This window comes from Natator depressus, chromosome 11, assembly GCF_965152275.1.
Source record: "Natator depressus isolate rNatDep1 chromosome 11, rNatDep2.hap1, whole genome shotgun sequence".
In the NCBI taxonomy this organism is placed as follows: domain Eukaryota; kingdom Metazoa; phylum Chordata; order Testudines; family Cheloniidae; genus Natator; species Natator depressus.
The window spans coordinates 746,891-770,913 of NC_134244.1; the positions used below are offsets into that span (position 1 = coordinate 746,891).

Sequence of the window (24,023 nt, forward strand, 5' to 3'; positions counted from 1 at the left end):
GGGGCAGGGGCGCTGGGGGGCAGGGGGCGCTCACCGGATGTAGGTCTCGTGCGCTGGTACTTGCGGGCGAGGTAGCGGGGGGCTGGGGCAGGGGGCGCTGTGGGGCAGAGGGCAGGGGGCGCTGTGGGGCAGGGGGCGCTGTGGGGCAGGGGTGCTGTGGGGCAGAGGGCAGGGGGCGCTGTGGGGCAGGGGGCGCTGTGGGGCAGGGGCGCTCACCGGATGTAGGTCTCGTTGCGCTGGTACTTGGGGCGAGGTAGCGGGGGCTGGGGCAGGGGGCGCTGTGGGGCAGAGGGCAGGGGGCGCTGTGGGGCAGGGGGCGCTGTGGGGCAGGGGCAGGGGCGCTGGGGGGCAGGGGGCGCTGTGGGGCAGGGGGCGCTGGGGGGCAGGTCGCTGTGGGGCAGGGCGCTCACCGGATGTAGGTCTCGTTGCGCTGGTACTTGCGGGCGAGGTAGCGGGGGGCTGGGGCAGGGGGCGCTGTGGGCAGAGGGCAGGGGCGCTGGGGGCAGGGGGCGCTGTGGGGCAGGGGCGCTCACCGGATGTAGGTCTCGTTGCGCTGGTACTTGCGGGCGAGGTAGCGGGGGGCTGGGGCAGGGGGCGCTGTGGGGCAGAGGGCAGGGGGCGCTGGGGGGCAGGGGGCGCTGGGGGGCAGAGGGCAGGGGGCGCTGTGGGGCAGGGGGCGCTGTGGGGCAGGGGTGCTGTGGGGCAGAGGGCAGGGGCGCTCACCGGATGTAGGTCTCGTTGCGCTGGTACTTGCGGGCGAGGTAGCGGGGGGCTGGGGCAGGGGGCGCTGTGGGGCAGAGGGCAGGGGGCGCTGTGGGGCAGGGGGCGCTGTGGGGCAGGTCGCTGTGGGGGCAGGGGCGCTCACCGGATGTAGGTCTCGTTGCGCTGGTACTTGCGGGCGAGGTAGCGGGGGCTGGGGCAGGGGGCGCTGTGGGGCAGAGGGCAGGGGGCGCTGGGGGGCAGGGGGCGGCTGTGGGGCAGGGCGCTGTGGGGCAGGGGCAGGGGCGCTCATGGATGTAGGTCTCGTTGCGCTGGTACTTGCGGGCGAGGTAGCGGGGGGCTGGGGCAGGGGGCGCTGGGGGGCAGGGGGCGCTGGGGGCAGGGCGCTGTGGGGCAGGGGCGCTCACCGGATGTAGGTCTCGTTGCGCTGGTACTTGCGGGCGAGGTAGCGGGGGGCTGGGGCAGGGGGCGCTGTGGGGCAGAGGGCAGGGGGCGCTGGGGGGCAGGGGGCGCTGTGGGCAGGGCGCTGTGGGGCAGGGGGCTGGGGCACTCACCGGATGTAGGTCTCGTTGCGCTGGTACTTGCGGGCGAGGTAGCGGGGGGCTGGGGCAGGGGGCGCTGTGGGGCAGAGGGCAGGGGCGCTGGGGGGCAGGGGGCGCTGTGGGGCAGGTCGCTGTGGGGCAGGGGGCGCTGGGGGCAGGGGCGCTCACCGGATGTAGGTCTCGTTGCGCTGGTACTTGCGGGCGAGGTAGCGGGGGGCTGGGGCAGGGGGCGCTGTGGGGCAGAGGGCAGGGGGCGCTGGGGGGCAGGGGGCGCTGTGGGGCAGGGCGCTGTGGGGCAGGGGGCAGGGGCGCTCACCGGATGTAGGTCTCGTTGCGCTGGTACTTGCGGGCGAGGTAGCGGGGGGCTGGGGCAGGGGGCGCTGTGGGGCAGAGGGCAGGGGGCGCTGTGGGGCAGGGGCGCTGTGGGGCAGGGGCGCTCACCGGATGTAGGTCTCGTTGCGCTGGTACTTGCGGGCGAGGTAGCGGGGGGGCTGGGGCAGGGGGCGCTGTGGGGCAGAGGGCAGGGGGCGCTGTGGGGCAGGGGGCGCTGTGGGGCAGGGGGCGCTGGGGGGCCAGGGCGCTGTGGGGCAGGGGCGCTCACCGGATGTAGGTCTCGTTGCGCTGGTACTTGCGGGCGAGGTAGCGGGGGGCTGGGGCAGGGGGCGCTGTGGGCAGAGGGCAGGGGGCGCTGTGGGGCAGGGGGCGCTGTGGGGCAGGTCGCTGTGGGGCAGGGGGCGCTGGGGGGCAGGGGCGCTCACCGGATGTAGGTCTCGTTGCGCTGGTACTTAGCGGGCGAGGTAGCGGGGGCTGGGGCAGGGGCGCTGTGGGGCAGAGGGCAGGGCCAGGGGCGCTGGGGGGCAGGGGGCGCTGTGGGGCAGGGCGCTGTGGGGCAAGGGGCAGGGGCGCTCACCGGATGTAGGTCTCGTTGCGCTGGTACTTGGCGGCGAGTAGCGGGGGCTGGCAGGGGCGCTGTGGGGCAGAGGGCAGGGGGCGCTGTGGGGCAGGGGGCGCTGTGGGGCAGGGGCGCTCACCGGATGTAGGTCTCGTTGCGCTGGTACTTGCGGGCGAGGTAGCGGGGGGCTGGGGCAGGGGGCGCTGTGGGGGTCAGAGGGCAGGGGGCGCCGGGGGCAGGTCGCTGTGGGGCAGGGGTGCTGTGGGGCAGAGGGCAGGGGGCGCTGGGGGCAGGGGGCGCTGTGGGGCAGGTCGCTGTGGGGCAGGGGCGCTCACCGGATGTAGGTCTCGTTGCGCTGGTACTTGCGGGCGAGGTAGCGGGGGCTGGGGCAGGGGTGCTGTGGGGCAGAGGGCAGGGGGCGCTGGGGGCAGGTCGCTGTGGGGCAGGGGCGCTCACCGGATGTAGGTCTCGTTGCGCTGGTACTTGCGGGCGAGGTAGCGGGGGGCTGGGGCAGGGGGCGCTGTGGGGCAGAGGGCAGGGGGCGCTGGGGGGCAGGGGGCGCTCTGGGGCAGGGCGCTGTGGGGCAGGGGCAGGGGCGCTCACCGGATGTAGGTCTCGTTGCGCTGGTACTTGCGGGCGAGGTAGAGGGGCTGGGCAGGGGGCGCTGTGGGGCAGAGGGCAGGGGGCGCTGTGGGGCAGGGGGCGCTGTGGGCAGGTCGCTGGGGGCAGGGGGCGCTGGGGGCAGGTCCGCTGTGGGGCAGGGGCGCTCACCGGATGTAGGTCTCGTTGCGCTGGTACTTGCGGGCGAGGTAGCGGGGGGCTGGGGCAGGGGGCGCTGTGGGGCAGAGGGCAGGGGGCTCTGGGGGGCAGGGGGCGCTGTGGGGCAGGGGCGCTGTGGGCGGGGGCGCTCACCGGATGTAGGTCTCGTTGCACTGGTACTTGCGGGCGAGGTAGCGGGGGCTGGGCAGGGGCGCTGTGGGCAGGAGGGTGGGGCGGGCCGGGCTGTTGGGGCAGGGGCGCTGTGGGGCAGGGGGCTGTGGGCAGAGGGCAGGGGGCCGTGTGGGCAGGGGGCGCTGTGGGGCAGGGGCGCTCACCGGATGTAGGTCTCGTTGCGCTGGTACTTGCGGGCGAGGTAGCGGGGGGCTGGGGCAGGGGGCGCTGTGGGGCAGAGGGCAGGGGGCGCTGTGGGCAGGGGGCGCTGTGGGGCAGGGGTGCTGTGGGGCAGAGGGCAGGGGGCGCTGTGGGGCAGGGGGCGCTGTGGGGCAGGGGCGCTCACCGGATGTAGGTCTCGTTGCGCTGGTACTTGCAGGGCGAGGTAGCGGGGGGCTGGGGCAGGGGGCGCTGTGGGGCAGAGGGCAGGGGGCGCTGGGGGGCAGGGGGCGCTGTGGGGCAGGGCGCTGTGGGGCAGGGGCTGGGGCACTCACCGGATGTAGGTCTCGTTGCGCTGGTACTTGCGGGCGAGGTAGCGGGGGCTGGGGGCAGGGGGCGCTGTGGGGGCAGAGGGCAGGGGGCGCTGGGGGGCAGGGGGCGCTGTGGGGCAGGGGGCGCTGTGGGGCAGGGGCGCTCACCGGATGTAGGTCTCGTTGCGCTGGTACTTGCGGGCGAGGTAGCGGGGGCTGGGGGCAGGGGGCGCTGTGGGGCAGAGGGCAGGGGGCGCTGTGGGGCAGGGGGCGCTGTGGGGCAGGTCGCTGGGGGCAGGGGGCGCTGTGGGGCAGGGCGCTGTGGGGCAGGGGCGCTCACCGGATGTAGGTCTCGTTGCGCTGGTACTTGCGGGCGAGGTAGCGGGGGGCTGGGGCAGGGGGCGCTGTGGGGCAGAGGGCAGGGGCGCTGTGGGGCAGGGGGCGCTGTGGGGCAGGGCGCTGGGGGCAGGGGCGCTGTGGGCAGGCGCTGTGGGGCAGGGGCGCTCACCGGATGTAGGTCTCGTTGCGCTGGTACTTGCGGGCGAGGTAGCGGGGGGCTGGGGCAGGGGGCGCTGTGGGGCAGAGGGCAGGGGGCGCTGTGGGCAGGGGCGCTGTGGGGCAGGTCGCTGGGGGGCAGGGGGCGCTGGGGGGCAGGTCGCTGTGGGGCAGGGCGCTCACCGGATGTAGGTCTCGTTGCGCTGGTACTTGCGGGCGAGGTAGAGGGGGGCTGGGGCAGGGGGCGCTGTGGGGCAGAGGGCAGGGGGCGCTGTGGGGCAGGGGGCGCTGTGGGGGCAGGGGTGCTGTGGGGCAGAGGGCAGGGGGCGCTGTGGGGCAGGGGGCGCTGTGGGGCAGGGGCGCTCACCGGATGTAGGTCTCGTTGCGCTGGTACTTGCGGGCGAGGTAGCGGGGGCTGGGGCAGGGGGCGCTGTGGGGCAGAGGGCAGGGGCGCTGGGGGGCAGGGGGCGCTGTGGGGCAGGGGGCGCTGGGGGGCAGGGCGCTGGGGGGCAGGGGCGCTCACCGGATGTAGGTCTCGTTGCGCTGGTACTTGCGGGCGAGGTAGCGGGGGGCTGGGGCAGGGGGCGCTGTGGGGCAGAGGGCAGGGGCGCTGTGGGGCAGGGGGCGCTGTGGGGCAGGGGTGCTGTGGGGCAGAGGGCAGGGGGCGCTGTGGGGCAGGGGGCGCTGTGGGGCAGGGGCGCTCACCGGATGTAGGTCTCGTTGCGCTGGTACTTGCGGGCGAGGTAGCGGGGGGCTGGGGCAGGGGCGCTGTGGGGCAGAGGGCAGGGGGCGCTGTGGGGCAGGGGCGCTGTGGGGCAGGGGGCAGGGGGCGCTGGGGGGCAGGGGGCGCTGTGGGGCAGGGGCGCTGGGGGGCAGGTCGCTGTGGGGCAGGGGGCAGGGGCGCTCACCGGATGTAGGTCTCGTTGCGCTGGTACTTGCGGGCGAGGTAGCGGGGGGCTGGGGCAGGGGGCGCTGTGGGGCAGAGGGCAGGGGCGCTGGGGGGCAGGGGGCGCTGTGGGCAGGGGCGCTCACCGGATGTAGGTCTCGTTGCGCTGGTACTTGCGGGCGAGGTAGCGGGGGGGCTGGGGCAGGGGGCGCTGTGGGGCAGAGGGCAGGGGGCGCTGGGGGGCAGGGGGCGCTGTGGGGCAGGGGCGCTCACCGGATGTAGTCTCGTTGCGCTGGTACTTGCGGGCGAGGTAGCGGGGCTGGGGCAGGGGGCGCTGTGGGGCAGAGGCAGGGGCGCTGGGGGGCAGGGGGCGCTGGGGGGCAGAGGGCAGGGGGCGCTGTGGGGCAGGGGGCGCTGTGGGGCAGGGTGCTGTGGGGCAGAGGGCAGGGGCGCTCACCGGATGTAGGTCTCGTTGCGCTGGTACTTGCGGGCGAGGTAGCGGGGGGCTGGGGCAGGGGGCGCTGTGGGGCAGAGGGCAGGGGGCGCTGTGGGGCAGGGGGCGCTGTGGGGCAGGTCGCTGGGGGGCAGGGGGCGCTGTGGGGCAGGGCGCTGTGGGGCAGGGGCGCTCACCGGATGTAGGTCTCGTTGCGCTGGTACTTGCGGGCGAGGTAGCGGGGGGCTGGGGCAGGGGGCGCTGTGGGGCAGAGGGCAGGGGGCGCTGGGGGGCAGGGGGCGCTGTGGGGCAGGGCGCTGTGGGGCAGGGGGCTGGGGCGCTCACCGGATGTAGGTCTCGTTGCGCTGGTACTTGCGGGCGAGGTAGCGGGGGGCTGGGGCAGGGGGCGCTGTGGGGCAGAGGGCAGGGGGCGCTGTGGGGCAGGGGGCGCTGTGGGGCAGGTCGCTGGGGGGCAGGGGGCGCTGGGGGGCAGGTCGCTGTGGGCAGGGGCGCTCACCGGATGTAGGTCTCGTTGCGCTGGTACTTGCGGGCGAGGTAGCGGGGGGCTGGGGCAGGGGGCGCTGTGGGGCAGAGGGCAGGGGGCTCTGGGGGGCAGGGGGCGCTGTGGGGCAGGGGCGCTGTGGGGCGGGGGCGCTCACCGGATGTAGGTCTCGTTGCGCTGGTACTTGCGGGCGAGGTAGCGGGGGGCTGGGGCAGGGGGCGCTGTGGGGCAGAGGGCAGGGGGCGCTGTGGGGCAGGGGGCGCTGTGGGGCAGGGGTGCTGTGGGGCAGAGGGCAGGGGGCGCTGTGGGGCAGGGGGCGCTGTGGGGCAGGGGCGCTCACCGGATGTAGGTCTCGTTGCGCTGGTACTTGCGGGCGAGGTAGCGGGGGGCTGGGGCAGGGGGGCGCTGTGGGGCAGAGGGCAGGGGGCTCTGGGGGGCAGGGGGCGCTGTGGGGCAGGGGCGCTGTGGGGCGGGGCGCTCACCGGATGTAGGTCTCGTTGCGCTGGTACTTGCGGGCGAGGTAGCGGGGGGCTGGGGCAGGGGGCGCTGTGGGGCAGAGGGCAGGGGCGCTGGGGGGCAGGGGGCGCTGTGGGGCAGGGGGCGCTGGGGGGCAGGGCGCTGTGGGGCAGGGCGCTGTGGGGCAGGGGCGCTCACCGGATGTAGGTCTCGTTGCGCTGGTACTTGCGGGCGAGGTAGCGGGGGGCTGGGGCAGGGGGCGCTGTGGGGCAGAGGCAGGGGCGCTGGGGGCAGGGGGCGCTGTGGGGCAGGGCGCTGTGGGCAGGGGCGCTCACCGGATGTAGGTCTCGTTGCGCTGGTACTTGCGGGCGAGGTAGCGGGGGGCTGGGGCAGGGGGCGCTGTGGGGCAGAGGCAGGGGGCGCTGTGGGGCAGGGGGCGCTGTGGGCAGGGGGCGCTGTGGGGCAGGGCGCTGTGGGGCAGGGGCGCTCACCGGATGTAGGTCTCGTTGCGCTGGTACTTGCGGGCGAGGTAGCGGGGGGCTGGGGCAGGGGGCGCTGGGGGGCAGGGGGCGCTGGGGGGCAGGGGGCGCTGTGGGGCAGGGGCGCTCACCGGATGTAGGTCTCGTTGCGCTGGTACTTGCGGGCGAGGTAGCGGGGGGCTGGGGCAGGGGGCGCTGTGGGGCAGAGGGCAGGGGGCGCTGGGGGGCAGGGGGCGCTGTGGGGCAGGGCGCTGTGGGGCAGGGGGCTGGGGGCACTCACCGGATGTAGGTCTCGTTGCGCTGGTACTTGCGGGCGAGGTAGCGGGGGGCTGGGGCAGGGGGCGCTGTGGGGCAGAGGGCAGGGGCGCTGTGGGGCAGGGGGCGCTGTGGGGCAGGGGTGCTGTGGGGCAGAGGGCAGGGGGCGCTGTGGGGCAGGGGGCGCTGTGGGGCAGGGGCGCTCACCGGATGTAGGTCTCGTTGCGCTGGTACTTGCGGGCGAGGTAGCGGGGGCTGGGGCAGGGGGCGCTGTGGGGCAGAGGGCAGGGGGCGCTGGGGGGCAGGGGGCGCTGTGGGGCAGGGGGCGCTGGGGGGCAGGGCGCTGTGGGGCAGGGCGGCTGTGGGGCAGGGGCGCTCACCGGATGTAGGTCTCGTTGCGCTGGTACTTGCGGGCGAGGTAGCGGGGGGCTGGGGCAGGGGGCGCTGTGGGGCAGAGGGCAGGGGGCTCTGGGGGGCAGGGGGCGCTGTGGGGCAGGGCGCTGTGGGGCAGGGGCGCTCACCGGATGTAGGTCTCGTTGCGCTGGTACTTGCGGGCGAGGTAGCGGGGGGCTGGGGCAGGGGGCGCTGTGGGGCAGAGGGCAGGGGGCTCTGGGGGGCAGGGGGCGCTGTGGGGCAGGGCGCTGTGGGGCAGGGCGCTGTGGGGCAGGGCGCTCACCGGATGTAGGTCTCGTTGCGCTGGTACTTGCGGGCGAGGTAGCGGGGGGCTGGGGCAGGGGGCGCTGTGGGGCAGAGGGCAGGGGGCTCTGGGGGGCAGGGGGCGCTGTGGGGCAGGGCGCTGTGGGGCAGGGCGCTGTGGGGCAGGGGCGCTCACCGGATGTAGGTCTCGTTGCGCTGGTACTTGCGGGCGAGGTAGCGGGGGGCTGGGGCAGGGGGCGCTGTGGGGCAGAGGGCAGGGGGCGCTGGGGGGCAGGGGCGCTGTGGGGCAGGGGGCGCTGGGGGGCAGGGCGCTGTGGGGCAGGGCGCTGTGGGGCAGGGGCGCTCACCGGATGTAGGTCTCGTTGCGCTGGTACTTGCGGGCGAGGTAGCGGGGGGCTGGGGCAGGGGGCGCTGTGGGGCAGAGGGCAGGGGGCTCTGGGGGGCAGGGGGCGCTGTGGGGCAGGGCGCTGTGGGGCAGGGGCGCTCACCGGATGTAGGTCTCGTTGCGCTGGTACTTGCGGGCGAGGTAGCGGGGGGCTGGGGCAGGGGGCGCTGTGGGGCAGAGGGCAGGGGGCTCTGGGGGGCAGGGGGCGCTGTGGGGCAGGGCGCTGTGGGGCAGGGCGCTGTGGGGCAGGGGCGCTCACCGGATGTAGGTCTCGTTGCGCTGGTACTTGCGGGCGAGGTAGCGGGGGGCTGGGGCAGGGGGCGCTGTGGGGCAGAGGGCAGGGGGCTCTGGGGGGCAGGGGGCGCTGTGGGGCAGGGCGCTGTGGGGCAGGGCGCTGTGGGGCAGAGGGCAGGGGCGCTGTGGGGCAGGGGGCGCTGTGGGGCAGGGGCGCTGTGGGGCAGGGCGCTGTGGGGCAGGGGCGCTCACCGGATGTAGGTCTCGTTGCGCTGGTACTTGCGGGCGAGGTAGCGGGGGGCTGGGGCAGGGGGCGCTGGGGGGCAGGGGGCCCTGGGGGGCAGGGGGCGCTGTGGGGCAGGGCGCTCACCCGGATGTAGGTCTCGTTGCGCTGGTACTTGCGGGCGAGGTAGCGGGGGGCTGGGGCAGGGGGCGCTGTGGGGCAGAGGGCAGGGGGCGCTGGGGGGCAGGGGGCGCTGTGGGGCAGGGCGCTGTGGGGCAGGGGGCTGGGGCACTCACCGGATGTAGGTCTCGTTGCGCTGGTACTTGCGGGCGAGGTAGCGGGGGGCTGGGGCAGGGGGCGCTGTGGGGCAGAGGGGCAGGGGGCGCTGTGGGGCAGGGGCGCTGTGGGGCAGGGGTGCTGTGGGGCAGAGGGCAGGGGCGCTGTGGGGCAGGGGGCGCTGTGGGGCAGGGGCGCTCACCGGATGTAGGTCTCGTTGCGCTGGTACTTGCGGGCGAGGTAGCGGGGGGCTGGGGCAGGGGGCGCTGTGGGGCAGAGGGCAGGGGCGCTGGGGGGCAGGGGGCGCTGTGGGGCAGGGGGCGCTGGGGGGCAGGGCGCTGTGGGGCAGGGCGCTGTGGGCAGGGGCGCTCACCGGATGTAGGTCTCGTTGCGCTGGTACTTGCGGGCGAGGTAGCGGGGGGCTGGGGCAGGGGGCGCTGTGGGGCAGAGGGCAGGGGCTCTGGGGGGCAGGGGGCGCTGTGGGGCAGGGCGCTGTGGGGCAGGGGCGCTCACCGGATGTAGGTCTCGTTGCGCTGGTACTTGCGGGCGAGGTAGCGGGGGGCTGGGGCAGGGGCGCTGTGGGGCAGAGGGCAGGGGCTCTGGGGGCAGGGGCGCTGTGGGGCAGGGCGCTGTGGGGCAGGGCGCTGTGGGGCAGGGGCGCTCACCGGATGTAGGTCTCGTTGCGCTGGTACTTGCGGGCGAGGTAGCGGGGGCTGGGGCAGGGGGCGCTGTGGGGCAGAGGGCAGGGGGCTCTGGGGGGCAGGGGGCGCTGTGGGGCAGGGCGCTGTGGGGCAGGGGCGCTCACCGGATGTAGGTCTCGTTGCGCTGGTACTTGCGGGCGAGGTAGCGGGGGGCTGGGCAGGGGGCGCTGTGGGGCAGAGGGCAGGGGGCTCTGGGGGGCAGGGGGCGCTGTGGGGCAGGGCGCTGTGGGGCAGGGCGCTGTGGGGCAGGGGCGCTCACCGGATGTAGGTCTCGTTGCGCTGGTACTTGCGGGCGAGGTAGCGGGCCGAGCCCTTGTTGGGGATGCGCACCATGGAGATCTCCTTGCCGTAGCGGGTCAGGTTGCAGGGCGTGGGGCAGCTGCAGCGCTCCTGGGGGTCCTCCAGCGCCGCGTCTGCCCGCACACGGCAGGGCATGGGCATCGGGCCCCACGCCCCGCCCGGCCGCACCCCCAAAGCCCCCAGCACGCTGGGCACGGCGGGCCCCACAGCCCCACGCGTGGGGTGTTCTCCCCCCCGCCCCCCGTGCCCCTCCCGCTCCCTGCACTGCCAGCTGCCCCTCCCCCACCCACGGTGCCAGCCCCTCCCTCCCCTCCCCACAATGCCTGCTGCCCCTCCCCCTCCCCGTGGTGCCAGCTGCCCCCCCCGCGGCGCCTGCCGTTCCCTGCTGACCCGGGGGGTCCCGGAGGGAGGCGCGACGCCGGGCGGCACCTACCGAGCGTCTGGTCGGCGCATTCGATGTAGACGTTGGGCGAGCAGATGGACTCGTTCCCTGGAGAAGGAACCCGGTTAGCGATGCCCGCGGATCCCTGCCAGCCCCGGCCTGTCCCAGAGCCGCTGCCAACCTTGGGTGCCGGGCTGCCCTCCTGACAGGGCACCCTCCTGGGCCCCAGGACGTCCGTTGGCCCCACAGCATCCCCTCCCCCCAGGGGGCCTCCCTTGATCCCATGGTGCCCCCTCCCCCTGGGGTGCCCCGCTCAGCCTTGGGGTGCCCCGTCCCTCGGATGCCCCCCCTCAGCCCTGCAGCTCCTCCTCCTGCCAGGGCAAAAAACCCCTCCTCCCCCAGCACCCTCCACAGGCTCCCTTCCACGGGACATGGCTGTCACGGACCCACAGGATGGGGGTCATGGGCCCCAGCGTGGGGACAGGCTCTGGGAGGCCCGTCAGTGGGTCAGGCCCCCGCGGGGTCTCACTCCTCGGGGGAAGCCCCGCGGGAGAGTGGACCCCCAGGGACCGCACGGAGCTGCGAGAGAGCGTGAGTCCCGTGAGTCCCTGACACTCATTGCACAGCTGCAGGAGGGTGGCCAGGCCAAGAGGCAGGTTCCAGGCCCAAGCGAAGCTCCAAGATTGTCCAGGAGTTACGGGGGCAGCAGCAGGGCTGTGACGACGTGGGAATGTTCTTCATGTCTTCTCTGAATACGGTGTGTGCCTCAGTTTCCCCCATGTGCTACTCAGGTATCTAAGTGATGGGTGTGACGAAGTGGGACTGTTCTTAATGTTTCCTCTGAATAGTGTTGGGTGCCTCAGTTTCCCCTAGGCAGTTCTTAAGTATCTAGGGGGTGGGGTAAGGGTGTATGATCATTGCAGAGCCCTAGAGGGCAGGGGTGTGCAGGGGTCTGGACACAGAGAATGGCCGACACCCTGTTTCCTAGCAACTGATGGCCTGGCCCTTCCCCCCTGCAAGGTGAGAGCTAAAGGGTTGGAGAACAAAGGAATCAGGTGACCTCCTGGCCCGGGAAAGGGACAAAGCCCAGAGGAGGAGGAGGGGCTGGAGGGAGTTTCAGTTTGGGGCTGGTTGGAGACATGGAGTGAAGTGCAGACGGGGTTGTCTGGCTCACTGCCCCCCAAAATGGACCCAGCTGAGGGGTCCGGTTCTCTGCACCTGCAAGCTCTGTGTTAGACCATGTCCCTGTCGTCTAATAAACCTTCTGTTTTACTGGCTGGCTGAGAGTCCCGTCTGACTGCGGAGTTGGGGGGCAGGACCCTCTGGCTTCCTCAGGAGCCCCACCTGAGCGGACTGGCTGTGGGAAGCGCAGGGAGGGGCAGAGGAGGCTGAATGCTCCGAGGTCAGACCCAGGAAGGTGGAGCCGGGTGAGCTGTGTGTCCTGCAGACAGGCTGCTCCCCAAGAGGAGACTCCCCAGAGTCCTGCCTGGCTTCGTGGGGAGCAGTCCCAGAGCATCGCCCGGGGACTCCGTGACAGGTCTCACCTGGCACAGGGCGGGGGCGGAGGCGGGGGCAGGGTTGGGGGGTCTCACCTGGCACAGGGCAGGGGTGGGGTAGGGGGGTCTCACCTGGCACAGGACGGGGGCAGGGTGGGGGGGGTCTCACCTGGCACAGGATGGGGGGGCGGGGTGGGGGGGTCTCACCTGGCACAGGACAGGGGCAGGGTGGGGGGGTCTCACCTGGCACAGGGCGGGGGGCAGGGTGGGGGGGGTCTCACCTGGCACAGGACAGGGGCAGGGTGGGGGGTCTCACCTGGCACAGGGCGGGGGGCAGGGTGGGGGGGTCTCACCTGGCACAGGATGGGGGGGCGGGGTGGGGGGTCTCACCTGGCACAGGGCGGGGGGCAGGGTGGGGGGGTCTCACCTGGCACAGGACAGGGGCAGGGTGGGGGGGTCTCACCTGGCACAGGACGGGGGCAGGGTGGGGGGTCTCACCTGGCACAGGACGGGGGGCGGGGTGGGGGGGTCTCACCTGGCACAGGACGGGGGCAGGGTGGGGGGTCTCACCTGGCACAGGGCGGGGGGCAGGGTGGGGGGGGTCTCACCTGGCACAGGATGGGGGGGCGGGGTGGGGGGTCTCACCTGGCACAGGGCGGGGGGCGGGGTGGGGGGTCTCACCTGGCACAGGACAGGGGCAGGGTGGGGGGGTCTCACCTGGCACAGGATGGGGGGGCGGGGTGGAGGGTCTCACCTGGCACAGGGCGGGGGGCGGGGTGGGGGGTCTCACCTGGCACAGGACGGGGGGCGGGGTGGGGGGGTCTCACCTGGCACAGGGCGGGGGGCGGGGTGGGGGGTCTCACCTGGCACAGGACAGGGGCAGGGTGGGGGGGTCTCACCTGGCACAGGATGGGGGGGCGGGGTGGGGGGTCTCACCTGGCACAGGACGGGGGCGGGGTGGGGGGTCTCACCTGGCACAGGACAGGGGCAGGGTGGGGGGGTCTCACCTGGCACAGGGCGGGGGGCGGGGTGGGGGGTCTCACCTGGCACAGGACGGGGGGGCGGGGTGGGGGGGTCTCACCTGGCACAGGACGGGGGCGCGGGGTGGGGGGTCTCACCTGGCACAGGACGGGGGGCGGGGTGGGGGGTCTCACCTGGCACAGGACGGGGGCAGGGTGGGGGGGTCTCACCTGGCACAGGACGGGGGGCGGGGTGGGGGGTCTCACCTGGCACAGGGCGGGGGGCAGGGTGGGGGGGGTCTCACCTGGCACAGGATGGGGGGGCGGGGTGGGGGGTCTCACCTGGCACAGGGCGGGGGGCGGGGTGGGGGGTCTCACCTGGCACAGGACAGGGGCAGGGTGGGGGGGTCTCACCTGGCACAGGATGGGGGGGCGGGGTGGAGGGTCTCACCTGGCACAGGGCGGGGGGCGGGGTGGGGGGTCTCACCTGGCACAGGACGGGGGGCGGGGTGGGGGGGTCTCACCTGGCACAGGATCGGGGGGCGGGGTGGGGGGTCTCACCTGGCACAGGGCGGGGGGCAGGGTGGGGGGGTCTCACCTGGCACAGGGCGGGGGGCGGGGTGGGGGGTCTCACCTGGCACAGGACAGGGGCAGGGTGGGGGGGTCTCACCTGGCACAGGATGGGGGGGCGGGGTGGGGGGTCTCACCTGGCACAGGACGGGGGCGGGGTGGGGGGTCTCACCTGGCACAGGACAGGGGCAGGGTGGGGGGGTCTCACCTGGCACAGGGCGGGGGGCGGGGTGGGGGGTCTCACCTGGCACAGGACGGGGGGGCGGGGTGGGGGGGTCTCACCTGGCACAGGACGGGGGCGCGGGGTGGGGGGTCTCACCTGGCACAGGACGGGGGGCGGGGTGGGGGGTCTCACCTGGCACAGGACGGGGGCAGGGTGGGGGGGTCTCACCTGGCACAGGACGGGGGGCGGGGTGGGGGGTCTCACCTGGCACAGGACGGGGGCAGGGTGGGGGGGTCTCACCTGGCACAGGGCGGGGGGCAGGGTGGGGGGGTCTCACCTGGCACAGGACGGGGGGCGGGGTGGGGGGTCTCACCTGGCACAGGACGGGGGGCGGGGTGGGGGGGTCTCACCTGGCACAGGACGGGGGCAGGGTGGGGGGGTCTCACCTGGCACAGGACGGGGGCAGGGTGGGGGGTCTCACCTGGCACAGGACGGGGGGCGGGGTGGGGGGTCTCACCTGGCACAGGACGGGGGGCGGGGTGGGGGGGTCTCACCTGGCACAGGGCGGGGGGTGGGGTGGGGGGTCTCACCTGGCACAGGACGGGGGCGGGGTGGGGGGTCTCACCTGGCACAGGACGGGGGCGGGGTGGGGGGGTCTCACCTGGCACAGGACGGGGGGCGGGGTGGGGGGTCTCACCTGGCACAGGACGGGGGCAGGGTGGGGGGGTCTCACCTGGCACAGGGCGGGGGGCAGGGTGGGGGGGTCTCACCTGGCACAGGACGGGGGGCGGGGTGGGGGGTCTCACCTGGCACAGGACGGGGGGCGGGGTGGGGGGGTCTCACCTGGCACAGGACGGGGGCAGGGTGGGGGGGTCTCACCTGGCACAGGGCGGGGGGCGGGGTGGGGGGTCTCACCTGGCACAGGACGGGGGCAGGGTGGGGGGTCTCACCTGGCACAGGACGGGGGGCGGGGTGGGGGGGTCTCACCTGGCACAGGACGGGGGGCGGGGTGGGGGGTCTCACCTGGCACAGGACGGGGGGCGGGGTGGGGGGGTCTCACCTGGCACAGGGCGGGGGGCGGGGTGGGGGGTCTCACCTGGCACAGGACGGGGGCGGGGTGGGGGGTCTCACCTGGCACAGGACGGGGGCGGGGTGGGGGGTCTCACCTGGCACAGGACAGGGGCAGGGTGGGGGAGTCTCACCAGGCACAGGACGGGGGGCGGGGTGGGGGGTCTCACCTGGCACAGGACGGGGGGCGGGGTGGGGGGTCTCACCTGGCACAGGGCGGGGGGCGGGGTGGGGGGGTCTCACCTGGCACAGGACGGGGGGCGGGGTGGGGGGGTCTCACCTGGCACAGGACGGGGGCGGGGTGGGGGGGTCTCACCTGGCACAGGACGGGGGGCGGGGTGGGGGGTCTCACCTGGCACAGGACGGGGGCGGGGTGGAGGGTCTCACCTGGCACAGGGCGGGGGGCGGGGTGGGGGGTCTCACCTGGCACAGGACGGGGGCGGGGTGGGGGGTCTCACCTGGCACAGGACGGGGGCGGGGTGGGGGGTCTCACCTGGCACAGGACGGGGGGCGGGGTGGGGGGGTCTCACCTGGCACAGGGCGGGGGGTGGGGTGGGGGGTCTCACCTGGCACAGGACGGGGGCGGGGTGGGGGGTCTCACCTGGCACAGGACGGGGGCAGGGTGGGGGGTCTCACCTGGCACAGGACGGGGGGCGGGGTGGGGGGTCTCACCTGGCACAGGACGGGGGCGGGGTGGGGGGTCTCACCTGGCATATGCACCATGCGGCATTGGCAGCTGCTCACCACGGCCTCCTTCTCGCACTGCAGCCGGCAGGCCGCGATGCTGTAGCCCTCGTAGCCCGGCAGGATCTGCTCCCCGGGCACGCTGGCCCGGCAGCTCCCCCAGGGCTGGGGCAGGTAGGTGAGCTGCGGGCCGGAGGGGGGCGGTGAGGGCGGGGGCAGTGCAGCCGGCAGCCCCCCCGGGAGAGACCCGCCCGGGGCCGGGCGCAGGGAGGCTCCTGGGGCCGCGCTGGCTGGAGGGAGCAGGGCCCATCGCCGGGCTCGTGCCAGGAGCGCCAGAGCCGCAGGGGGAGGGTGCAGCCCGCCCCGGGGAGGGGAGCCGCCCACCGGCCTGGCCCCCCACAGCCTCGTAGCTACCCGGGCCCCACCTCGGCCCCCCCGGCAGCTCCCGCCCTCAGCCCCACTCAGCCAGCTCTGCCCACTGCCCCACAGCCCCCCCGGCCAGCTCCCCCGTCAGCCCCTCCCAGCCAGCTCTGCCCACTGACCCTCAGCCCCCCCAGCCAGCTCTGCCCCCTCTCGGCCTCACCCAGCCAGCTCTGCCCACTGCCCCACAGCCCCCCCGGCCAGCTCCCCCGTCAGCCCCTCCCAGCCAGCTCTGCCCACTGACCCTCAGCCCCCCCAGCCAGCTCTGCCCCCTCTCGGCCTCACCCAGCCAGCTCTGCCCACTGCCCCACAGCCCCCCCGGCCAGCTCCCGCCCTCAGCCCCACTCAGCCAGCTCTGCCCACTGCCCCACAGCCCCCCCGGCCAGCTCCTGCCCTCGGCCCCACTCAGCCAGCTCTGCCCACTGCCCCACAGACCCCCCGGCCAGCTCCCCCCTCAGCCCCTCCCAGCCAGCTCTGCCCACTGACCCTCAGCCCCCCCCCGGCCAGCTCTGCCCCCTCTCGGCCTCACCCAGCCAGCTCTGCCCACTGCCCCACAGCCCCCCCGGCCAGCTCTGACCCCTCTCGGCCTCACCCAGCCAGCTCTGCCCACTGCCCCACATAACCCCACCTGACAGCTCTGTCTCCCTCAGCTCCCCCGCCCCCCCAGCCAGCTTCAGCCACTGTCCCACAACCCCTCTCGACCACCGGCCAGCTCTGCCCCCCTCCCTCCAGCCCATCTGACCAACTCTGTCCCCCTCGGCCCCACCTGGCCAGCTCTGCCCCCAGAGCCTCACGTAGCTCTGCCCTCCTCTGACCCCCCCAGCCAACTCTGACCCCCCCCAGCCTGCCCCGCCCAGCGCCCCGACGCCCTCGCTAACGATGAGCTCAGGGACGGGCCCAGCCTCACCCTCTGCTCCTGGCAGGACACGAAGGTCTGGAAGCCGGGGGAGACCCCGAAGCCCAGCTGATGGATGTAGGGCGGCTCCTCCTGGCTGTGGATCTGCACCCGGATCCCGGCCTCGAACGACGTCTCATCTGCGGGAGGCAGGGAAAGGCCAGCGGGTCGGTGCTGCAGACGGCAGCCCCGGCTCCTCGCCCCCAGCCCGGGACAGGCCCCCCGGGCCGCTGTCCGGCCCCCCAGCTCCCGCCCCCGGGCTCACTGGTCTCTCTCCAGATGGGCAGGTACTCTTCCTGCTGGACGTCCAGCATCAGCTCCAGCCCGTTGCCCCTGCCGCCCTGGCGGGCCACGCGCGGGCGCCTCCCGTCGGCGTTGAAGGTGTAGCACTTGCCGTAGCGGGTGTAGACCTGGGGAGGAGGGGGGGGGGGTTAGTGCCACTCGGGGGAGCTCAGCCAGCGGCCCTGGGGCGGGGCTCTGACCACGTCCCCACGCTCGGGACCGGGGAGACGTGGGGCTTTACAGCCACTTGGCGCTCCCGTCTGAGGCCGTGCCCGGCCCTGCCCGACCCAGTGTCTGCTAGAGCAGCCTCGGCACTGCACTGAGCTACGCTCTGCCCCGGGGCCCTGACCTGTCCCCCTGTGGGCCCTGGGAGACAGAACAGCCACTGCGCGGAGCACCCGGGCCATGCCCCTGAACTGCCCCCATCGGCCCTTCAGAACCCCTGCCCTCTGACCTGCAGCCCCCCGCTAGCCCCGCCCTGGGCTCCCCCCGACACACAGCTCTGCGGGGGCCCTTCGATCCTGACCCAGATACACCCTGTGATGTTATTGACATAATCTGGGACCGTATAGATCATCATTGCAACCAAGGTCCTGTACCGGCACCAAATCCTGTATAAAGGGGGTCAAATGAGGTCTCTCAGACGAGGTGATGGCTGGCTGGTTAGGGTGATGCTGTCTGTGTGCGTGTGTGTATCATTTTGTAGTTAAAGTGATGAATATTGGCTCTGTACTGTCTGTGTTTCAAACTTGTGCTCTGCTTCTGGGGGACACCCCAGACAAGTTGGTGTCAGCCTAGCTGTCACAGAGTCCCTGGGCGATGCTCTGGATCTGCTCCCCATGAAGCCAGGCAGGACTCTGGGGAGTCTCCTCTCGGGGAGCAGCCTGTCTGCAGGACACACAGCTCCCCCGGCTCCACCTTCCTGGCTCTGACCTCGGAGCATTCAGCCTCCTCTGCCCCTCCCTGCGCTTCCCACAGCCAGTCCGCCCAGGTGGGGTCCTGGGGGAGCCAGAGGGTCCTGCCCCCCAACTCCGCAGTCAGACGGGACTCTCAGCCAGCCAGTAACACAGAAGGTTTATTAGACAACAGGAACATGGTCTAACACAAAAAGAAAAGGAGGACTTGTGGCACCTTAGAGACTAACCAATTTATCTGAGCATTAGCTTTCGTGAAAGTGAGCTGTAGCTCACGAAAGCTCATGCTCAAATAAACTGGTTAGTCTCTAAGGTGTCACAAGTCCTCCTTTTCTTTTTCCGGATACAGACTAACAGGGCTGCTACTCTGAAAAATGGTCTAACACAGAGCTTGTAGGTGCAGAGAACAGGACCCCTCAGGGGCAGTGAGCCAGACAACCAAGTCTGCCGTTCACTCCATGTCCCCAGCCAGCCCCAAACTGACTCCCCCTCCAGCCCCCCCTCCTCTGGGCTTTGTCCCTTTCCCGGGCCAGGAGGGCACCGGATTCCTTTGTTCTCCAACCCTTTAGCTCTCACCTTGCAGGGGGGAAGGGCCCAGACCATCAGTGGCCAGGAAACAGGGTGTCGGCCATTCTCTGTGTCCAGACCCCTGCACACACCTGCCCTCTAGGGCTCTGCAATGATCATACACCCTTACCCCACCCCCTAGAGACTTAAGAACTGCCTAGGGGAAACTGAGGCACCCCCACACTATTCAGAGGAAACATTAAGAACAGTCCCACTTTGTCACACTAGCCTGCTGGGTGGCCCATTAAGGACCATCAGCGACACAACTGGCCCATTGAGAGAAGGCAGACACGCCTGGGGACTCAGCCAGGTGTGCAGGGACCTGCCTAGGGACAGGACTCTGAGGTGTTCCCAGGCCATGGGATGGGCAGCTTGTCTTTGGGACAAAGAAAGAGACCACATGGCAAGAGACTATACAAAGCTGCTGCAGCTCCTCCATCTTGTCTTCAGTCCTGCTTCTGACCTCTGGAGGGACTTGGCTACAAACTGAAGCTTTGAACCAAGGACTGAAGGACCCATCCCAGCTGGGGATGTTCTCCAGAGACTTGATTTGAACCTGCCATTTATTCTATCACTGCTACAAGCCTGAACCAAGAGCTTTGCCGTGACTGTATGTCACTGAGTCCATTTCACCAATTCTGGCTCTCATAGAATCCTAGAATATCAGGGTTGGACGGGACCTCAGAAGTTCATCTCGTCCAACCCCCTGCTCAAAGCAGGACCAATCCCAACTAAATCATCTCTATCTTTTTCCTTTTATGAATAAACCTTTAGATTTTAGATTCTAAAGGATTGGCAACAGCGTGATTTGTGGGTAAGATCTGACTTGTGTATTGACCTGGGTCTGGGGCTTGGTCCTTTGGGATCGAGAGAACCTTTGTTCTTTTACTGGGTATTGGTTTTCATAATCATTCATCCCCATAACGAGTGGGGCTGATGGTGATACTGGGAACCTGGGGTGTTTAAGGGAATTGCTTGTGTGACTTGTGGTTACCCAGTGGGGTAAAACCAAAGTCCTCTCTGGCTGGCTGGTTGGGTTTGCCATAGAGGTGGGAAAACCCCAGCCTGGGGCGGTGACTGCCCTGCGTGAAGCAGTTTGTCCTGAATTGGCCCCTCTCCGTGGGGTCCCGCCAGAACCCGCCTCGTTACACCCCCCAAAGCACCAGGCTGCAGCCAGCACCCTGCCTCCAGCGGCTAGTGCGGGGAACGGGGAGTCCGGCCCTGGTGCCCAGCCAGCCAGCGGCACGTCAGCCCCAGGCACCTGCTGGACCCACAAGGGGGTATGGGAGGGTCTCTGGGACCCACTGGGGAGCGGATCCGCCCTGATCCTGTCGCTTCTGTCTGCCCTGCACCAGGCAGGTTGGTTAAGGTCCAGCCCCCGCCCACACCTCCCTGCATCACAGCCCCCGCCCCCCGTGACCCTGCACCCAGCCACACGGCCCCTTCCCCTCCCCCCAGCCTTTACCCCACACCCCCCCAGTCCACCCTCCCACCTCCTGCATCACAGCCCCCCACGTGAGCCTGCCCTCAGCCACACGGCCCCTCCCCAACCACACGGCCCCTCCCCGGCCCACCTCACCCCCAGCCCACTGGCAAACTAGCACAAGGCGCCTCCCTGGCATTTGGGTGTGGCGGGCATCTCTGAGATGGCGGGGGGTGGGGAGAGACTCCAAGGCAGCAAGATCCCACGGGTCCCACCTGCTGTGGGGCAGAGCGGGGCGGGGATCTGGGAGGGGGCTCCTGTCCCTCCCGTTCTCTCCAGCCCCCATCACTGCCAAGTGTGAGCCACTCAAACGCCCGCAGAGTCGCCCCCGCATCCCAACACGCAGAGCCAGCGACCTGCCTCGGGCCGCGGCCAGCCGCCCCCCCGAGCCCCCCAGCCCCACCCCGCCCCCCCCAACACGCAGAGCCAGGAACCTGCCTCGGGCCATGGCCAGCCGCCCCCCCCGAGCCCCCCAGCCCCACCCCGCCCCCCCCAACATGCAGAGCCAGCAACCTGCCTCGGGCCATGGCCAGCCGCTTCCCGGAGCCCCCCCCAACACGCAGAGCCAGCGACCTGCCTCGGGCCATGGCCAGCCGCCCCCCCCGAGCCCCCCAGCCCCCCCCACCCCCCCCAACATGCAGAGCCAGCAACCTGCCTCGGGCCATGGCCAGCCGCTTCCCGGAGCCCCCCCCAACACGCAGAGCCAGGAACCTGCCTCGGGCCATGGCCAGCCGCCCTCCCCGAGCCAGGAACCTGCCTTGGGCCATGGCCAGCTGCTTCCCGGAGCCCCCCCCAACACGCAGAGCCAGCGACCTGCCTCGGGCCATGGCCAGCCGCCCCCCCCCGAGCCCCCAGCCCCCCCTCGCCCCCCCCAACATGCAGAGCCAGCAACCTGCCTCAGGCCATGGCCAGCCGCTTCCCGGAGCCCCCCCCCAACACGCAGAGCCAGCGACCTGCCTCGGGCCATGGCCAGCCGCCCCCCCGAGCCCCCCAGCCCCACCCCGCCCCCCCAACATGCAGAGCCAGCAACCTGCCTCGGGCCATGGCCAGCCGCCTCCCCAAAAAGGAGGCGAGCCCCCCAGCCCTGCCCCCCCCCCCCCGCATCCCAACACGCAGCGCCAGCGACCTGCCTCGCACCGCGGCCAGCCGCCCCCCCCGGCCCCCCGGCCTTCCTGCGCCCGCCCCCCCGGGCACTCACGGGGGTGAAGTGCTGGGGGCCGCAGGGCTCCCCCCGGAAGCGGCAGGCCAGCAGCATGTCCTCGATCTGGTGGCCCAGGCGGTGGAAGAGGCTGGGCATGGTGCCCTCGGAGGGGCGCGGCGGCAGGAAGCGCGAGTAGTTGGCCAGGCGGCTGAGCCAGCGGCGCTGGGCGTGGGGCAGCCCCTCCAGCAGCCCGGGCAGCAGGGCGCGGTTCTCCCCGGCCAGGCCCAGCCACTGCCCCGCCGAGTAGAGGTCGGGCTTGGTGAGCCGCGGGAAGCGCACGGGGTTGTGGTTGCAGAGGGTGACGGCCGGGAAGCGCAGACCCGCCGCCCGCTCCATGCGCACCCGGCTCTGCACCGGGCAGGACAGCAGGTAGCCCACCCGGTTGCTGGACCAGGTGCCCAGGAGGCCGAGCGAGAGCAGGAAGGCCAGGCCCCAGAGCAGGCACCGCGGGCGCGACTGCCGGTGTGAGCCCATGTGGTGCAGGCCGTGGATCTTGGTGACGCGCAGGAACCGGGCGGTGATCTGGCTGAAGGAGCCGCCCGGGGCTGGGGCCGGGGGTGCCCCCCTGGGGCAGCAGGAATGGGGCCGGGGCATCGCCACCGGCTGGGCCTGAGGTCCTGAGGCTTCAGCTAGGGGTCAGTTTGCCCTGGGAGGCGCTCGGCCCCACAGCCTACCCCAGATCTGCCCCGGAGGCACCCGGCCCCGTGACCTGCCCCGGATCTGCCCCGGAGGCACCCGGCCCTGCGGCCTGCCCTGGATCTGCCCTGGAGGTGCCCAGCCCTGCGGCCTGCCCCAGTTTCCCTCCAGGGAGGTTCCTCTCTCCGGAGCCTGCCGTGCAGCTCCCGGTATCCAGCGCCCTGCGCGAGCTGAGCACGGCAGGCGTCTCCGGAGCTGCTCCAGTGACGGGCGAGGTGAGGGGTGGGGGCTGGTGCAGACAGACGCCCTCCCCACAAGCTCCAGGCAGGAACGGAAAATTCCTGGAGCTCCCCTGGCACCTGGCTGGGTGGGTGGCGTCGTGCTGGCCCCGGCACCAGGGCGAGGGAGGCCTGGCAGGACCTGGGTGCCCAGCGGGGCAGCGACCCCAGGGGGTCCGTGTCCCAGCCCTCACAAAGCCTGCAGCAGCCGGTGGCTCCGGTGCATGTCCCAGCAGGGCTGTGTGGTCACATCCACCGGGAGCTGTGCCCCGGGAACCCCGGCTTCTGCCCGTCCTCGGCCCCGTCACCCCAGTCCCCAGACGCAGGGTTCTGCCCGCTGCTCCTCTGAGGGGCCCCGGAGCGTCTGTGACCCTCAGACAGTGCCTGGGTCCTGCTGCCTGGGCCCTGCCTCCAGTCGGGGGGCTCCCTCGGGGGGTTCCCAGCGTGGGGAGCGACAGGAGGGGCAGAGCTGGGGCAGGGGCTGCCAGGCTGCGGGAGGCTCCCCCATCCAGACTGAGCCATTCATAGGCAGCAGCAGCCCATTGCTCTTAATGCTGCGGGAACCATCCTGGCATTGCCCCCCCAGCTCCTGCCCCCCAACCCCAGGCCCCGACCTCACCCCTGCCCCGGCAGCCGGGATCCCACCATGCCAGGGGCTGGGCGGGAGCGCCTGAGCCTGGCATGCTGACGTGGGTGCCGGTCGGCTCTTTGAAGCCTCGGGCGAGACGGTGATCAGAGCGTGGGGCCCAGTGCCAGGGGCGGGGGGAGGGGAGGGGGGGGCTGCGCTCCCCCCGTCGGCTGCTCAAAGGGAGATGCTGTCAACACAGCTCCGAAACGCAGACAGCTCGTCAGGGAGGCTTCAAAGCCGCGTCTCCGTGTTCTCGGTGCCGCCTGGCAGCCTCTGATCAGCCCCGGCCCCATGCGCGGTGAGACAGCCGGCAGCAGAGGGGCACCCTGGCAGGAGAAGTGCCCGGGCTGCAGACCCCGCGATGCCCACTTGAAACAGGCCCTGGCACGGCGCCCGGCCATGCAGCTCCTGCAGGGCGGCATCGGGGCTGGGGCCTGGCGTCTCCACGGGCCGCCCCTTCCTAAGAGCAGAGGGGCTGCCACGGCCACCATTTGAATGGTCGGTGCCCCTCCAGCCACTGCCAAGCGCCCGCTGCCACCCGGGGGCAGGGCATGTGCAGCCCCAGGCACGCCCCTGCCCTCAGAAGCTGCCCGCAGCCAAATTCCCAGGAGCCTGGGAACCCAAGATGGGGTGACGAGGGGGTGTCCACAGTGCTGGGGGCCCCGCTGGCACCCAGCACCCACCTCTGTACCTGCCTCCGACGGGGCAGCGCAAAGCCTGACTGTCTCCTCTCCTTCGACCCCGCAGCATCCTCGCACCCTGTACACCCCCCGTCCCTGTACATGCCCCATGCACCGCAGCCCTGGCCCCCTGTGCACCACAACCCCCACCCCCAGGCACCCCCACCCCTGTGCACACCCATGCACCGCATCCCCTGCCCCCTGTGCACCCTCTGCCCCCTATGCACCCCAATCCCCTGTGCCCTCCCCCACCGTCTGTACTTCCCCAAGGAGTCCTGTGCTCTGTTCTGCCCCACTCCCCCTAGGCACAGCACCGGGCTCCCCCCAGCTCCCCCTGCGGAGACTGGGCAGCAGGGAGGGTGCCAGCTCCTTAGTTGTCCCTGTGTGACGCAGCAGGGAGGGGGGATGTTGACCTGGGAATGTGGCAGGGGAGTTTCACCGGGGATGGGCGACCCAAGAGCCTGTCCCCTGAGCCAGGAGGGGGTTGGGGCCAGGTGACACCTCTGCCTGGGAAACTTGACAAAGGTGGCAGGAGGGAGCCTGGGGGGGGGGGGGGGTTGGTTTCAGTTTGGGGCTGGGTGGTGGAACGCAGGGAACCCCAGGGCTGGGGTCTGAGCTCCCTGCTCCCCCAGAAGGACTTGACTGAGGGGTCCTGGGGGTACCCACAAGCTCTGCTTGAGACTGTGTTCCTCTTGTCCAATAAACCTCGTGCTTTACTGGCTGGCTGAGAGTCTCAGTGAATCCCAGGAAGAGGGGTGCAGGCCCCGGACTCCCCCACACTCCGTGACACCCTGAGCCAGGGGGACAGACCAGGCTGCTCGGGGGCAGGCCAGCTGGCTCCGAGCGCTTGGCACGGGGTGGGGAGAGGTGCCTTGCACAGC

The 24,023-nt window shown here is 72.5% G+C and overlaps 1 protein-coding gene across 2 annotated transcripts in view; it reads right to left on the reverse strand.

Moving 5' to 3' along the window:
- The window catches only part of ASIC4 (acid sensing ion channel subunit family member 4), a 96,655-nt gene that overhangs the window by 18,002 nt on the left and 54,630 nt on the right, over positions 1 to 24,023 (reverse strand). The window contains exons 1-6 of one of the 2 annotated variants that reach the window (XM_074966961.1): positions 20,918 to 21,734; positions 16,739 to 16,883; positions 16,486 to 16,613; positions 15,182 to 15,341; positions 10,270 to 10,326; positions 9,796 to 9,949 (exon numbers count right to left, since the gene is read on the reverse strand). In XM_074966961.1, coding sequence (XP_074823062.1) covers positions 9,796 to 9,949; positions 10,270 to 10,326; positions 15,182 to 15,341; positions 16,486 to 16,613; positions 16,739 to 16,883; positions 20,918 to 21,514 — 1,241 coding nt within the window. In that variant the 5' untranslated portion in view covers positions 21,515 to 21,734. Of the gene's footprint in view, positions 1 to 9,795; positions 9,950 to 10,269; positions 10,327 to 15,181; positions 15,342 to 16,485; positions 16,614 to 16,738; positions 16,884 to 20,917; positions 21,735 to 24,023 lie in introns of those variants that run through there. The other variant, XM_074966962.1, reaches the window with a different exon arrangement.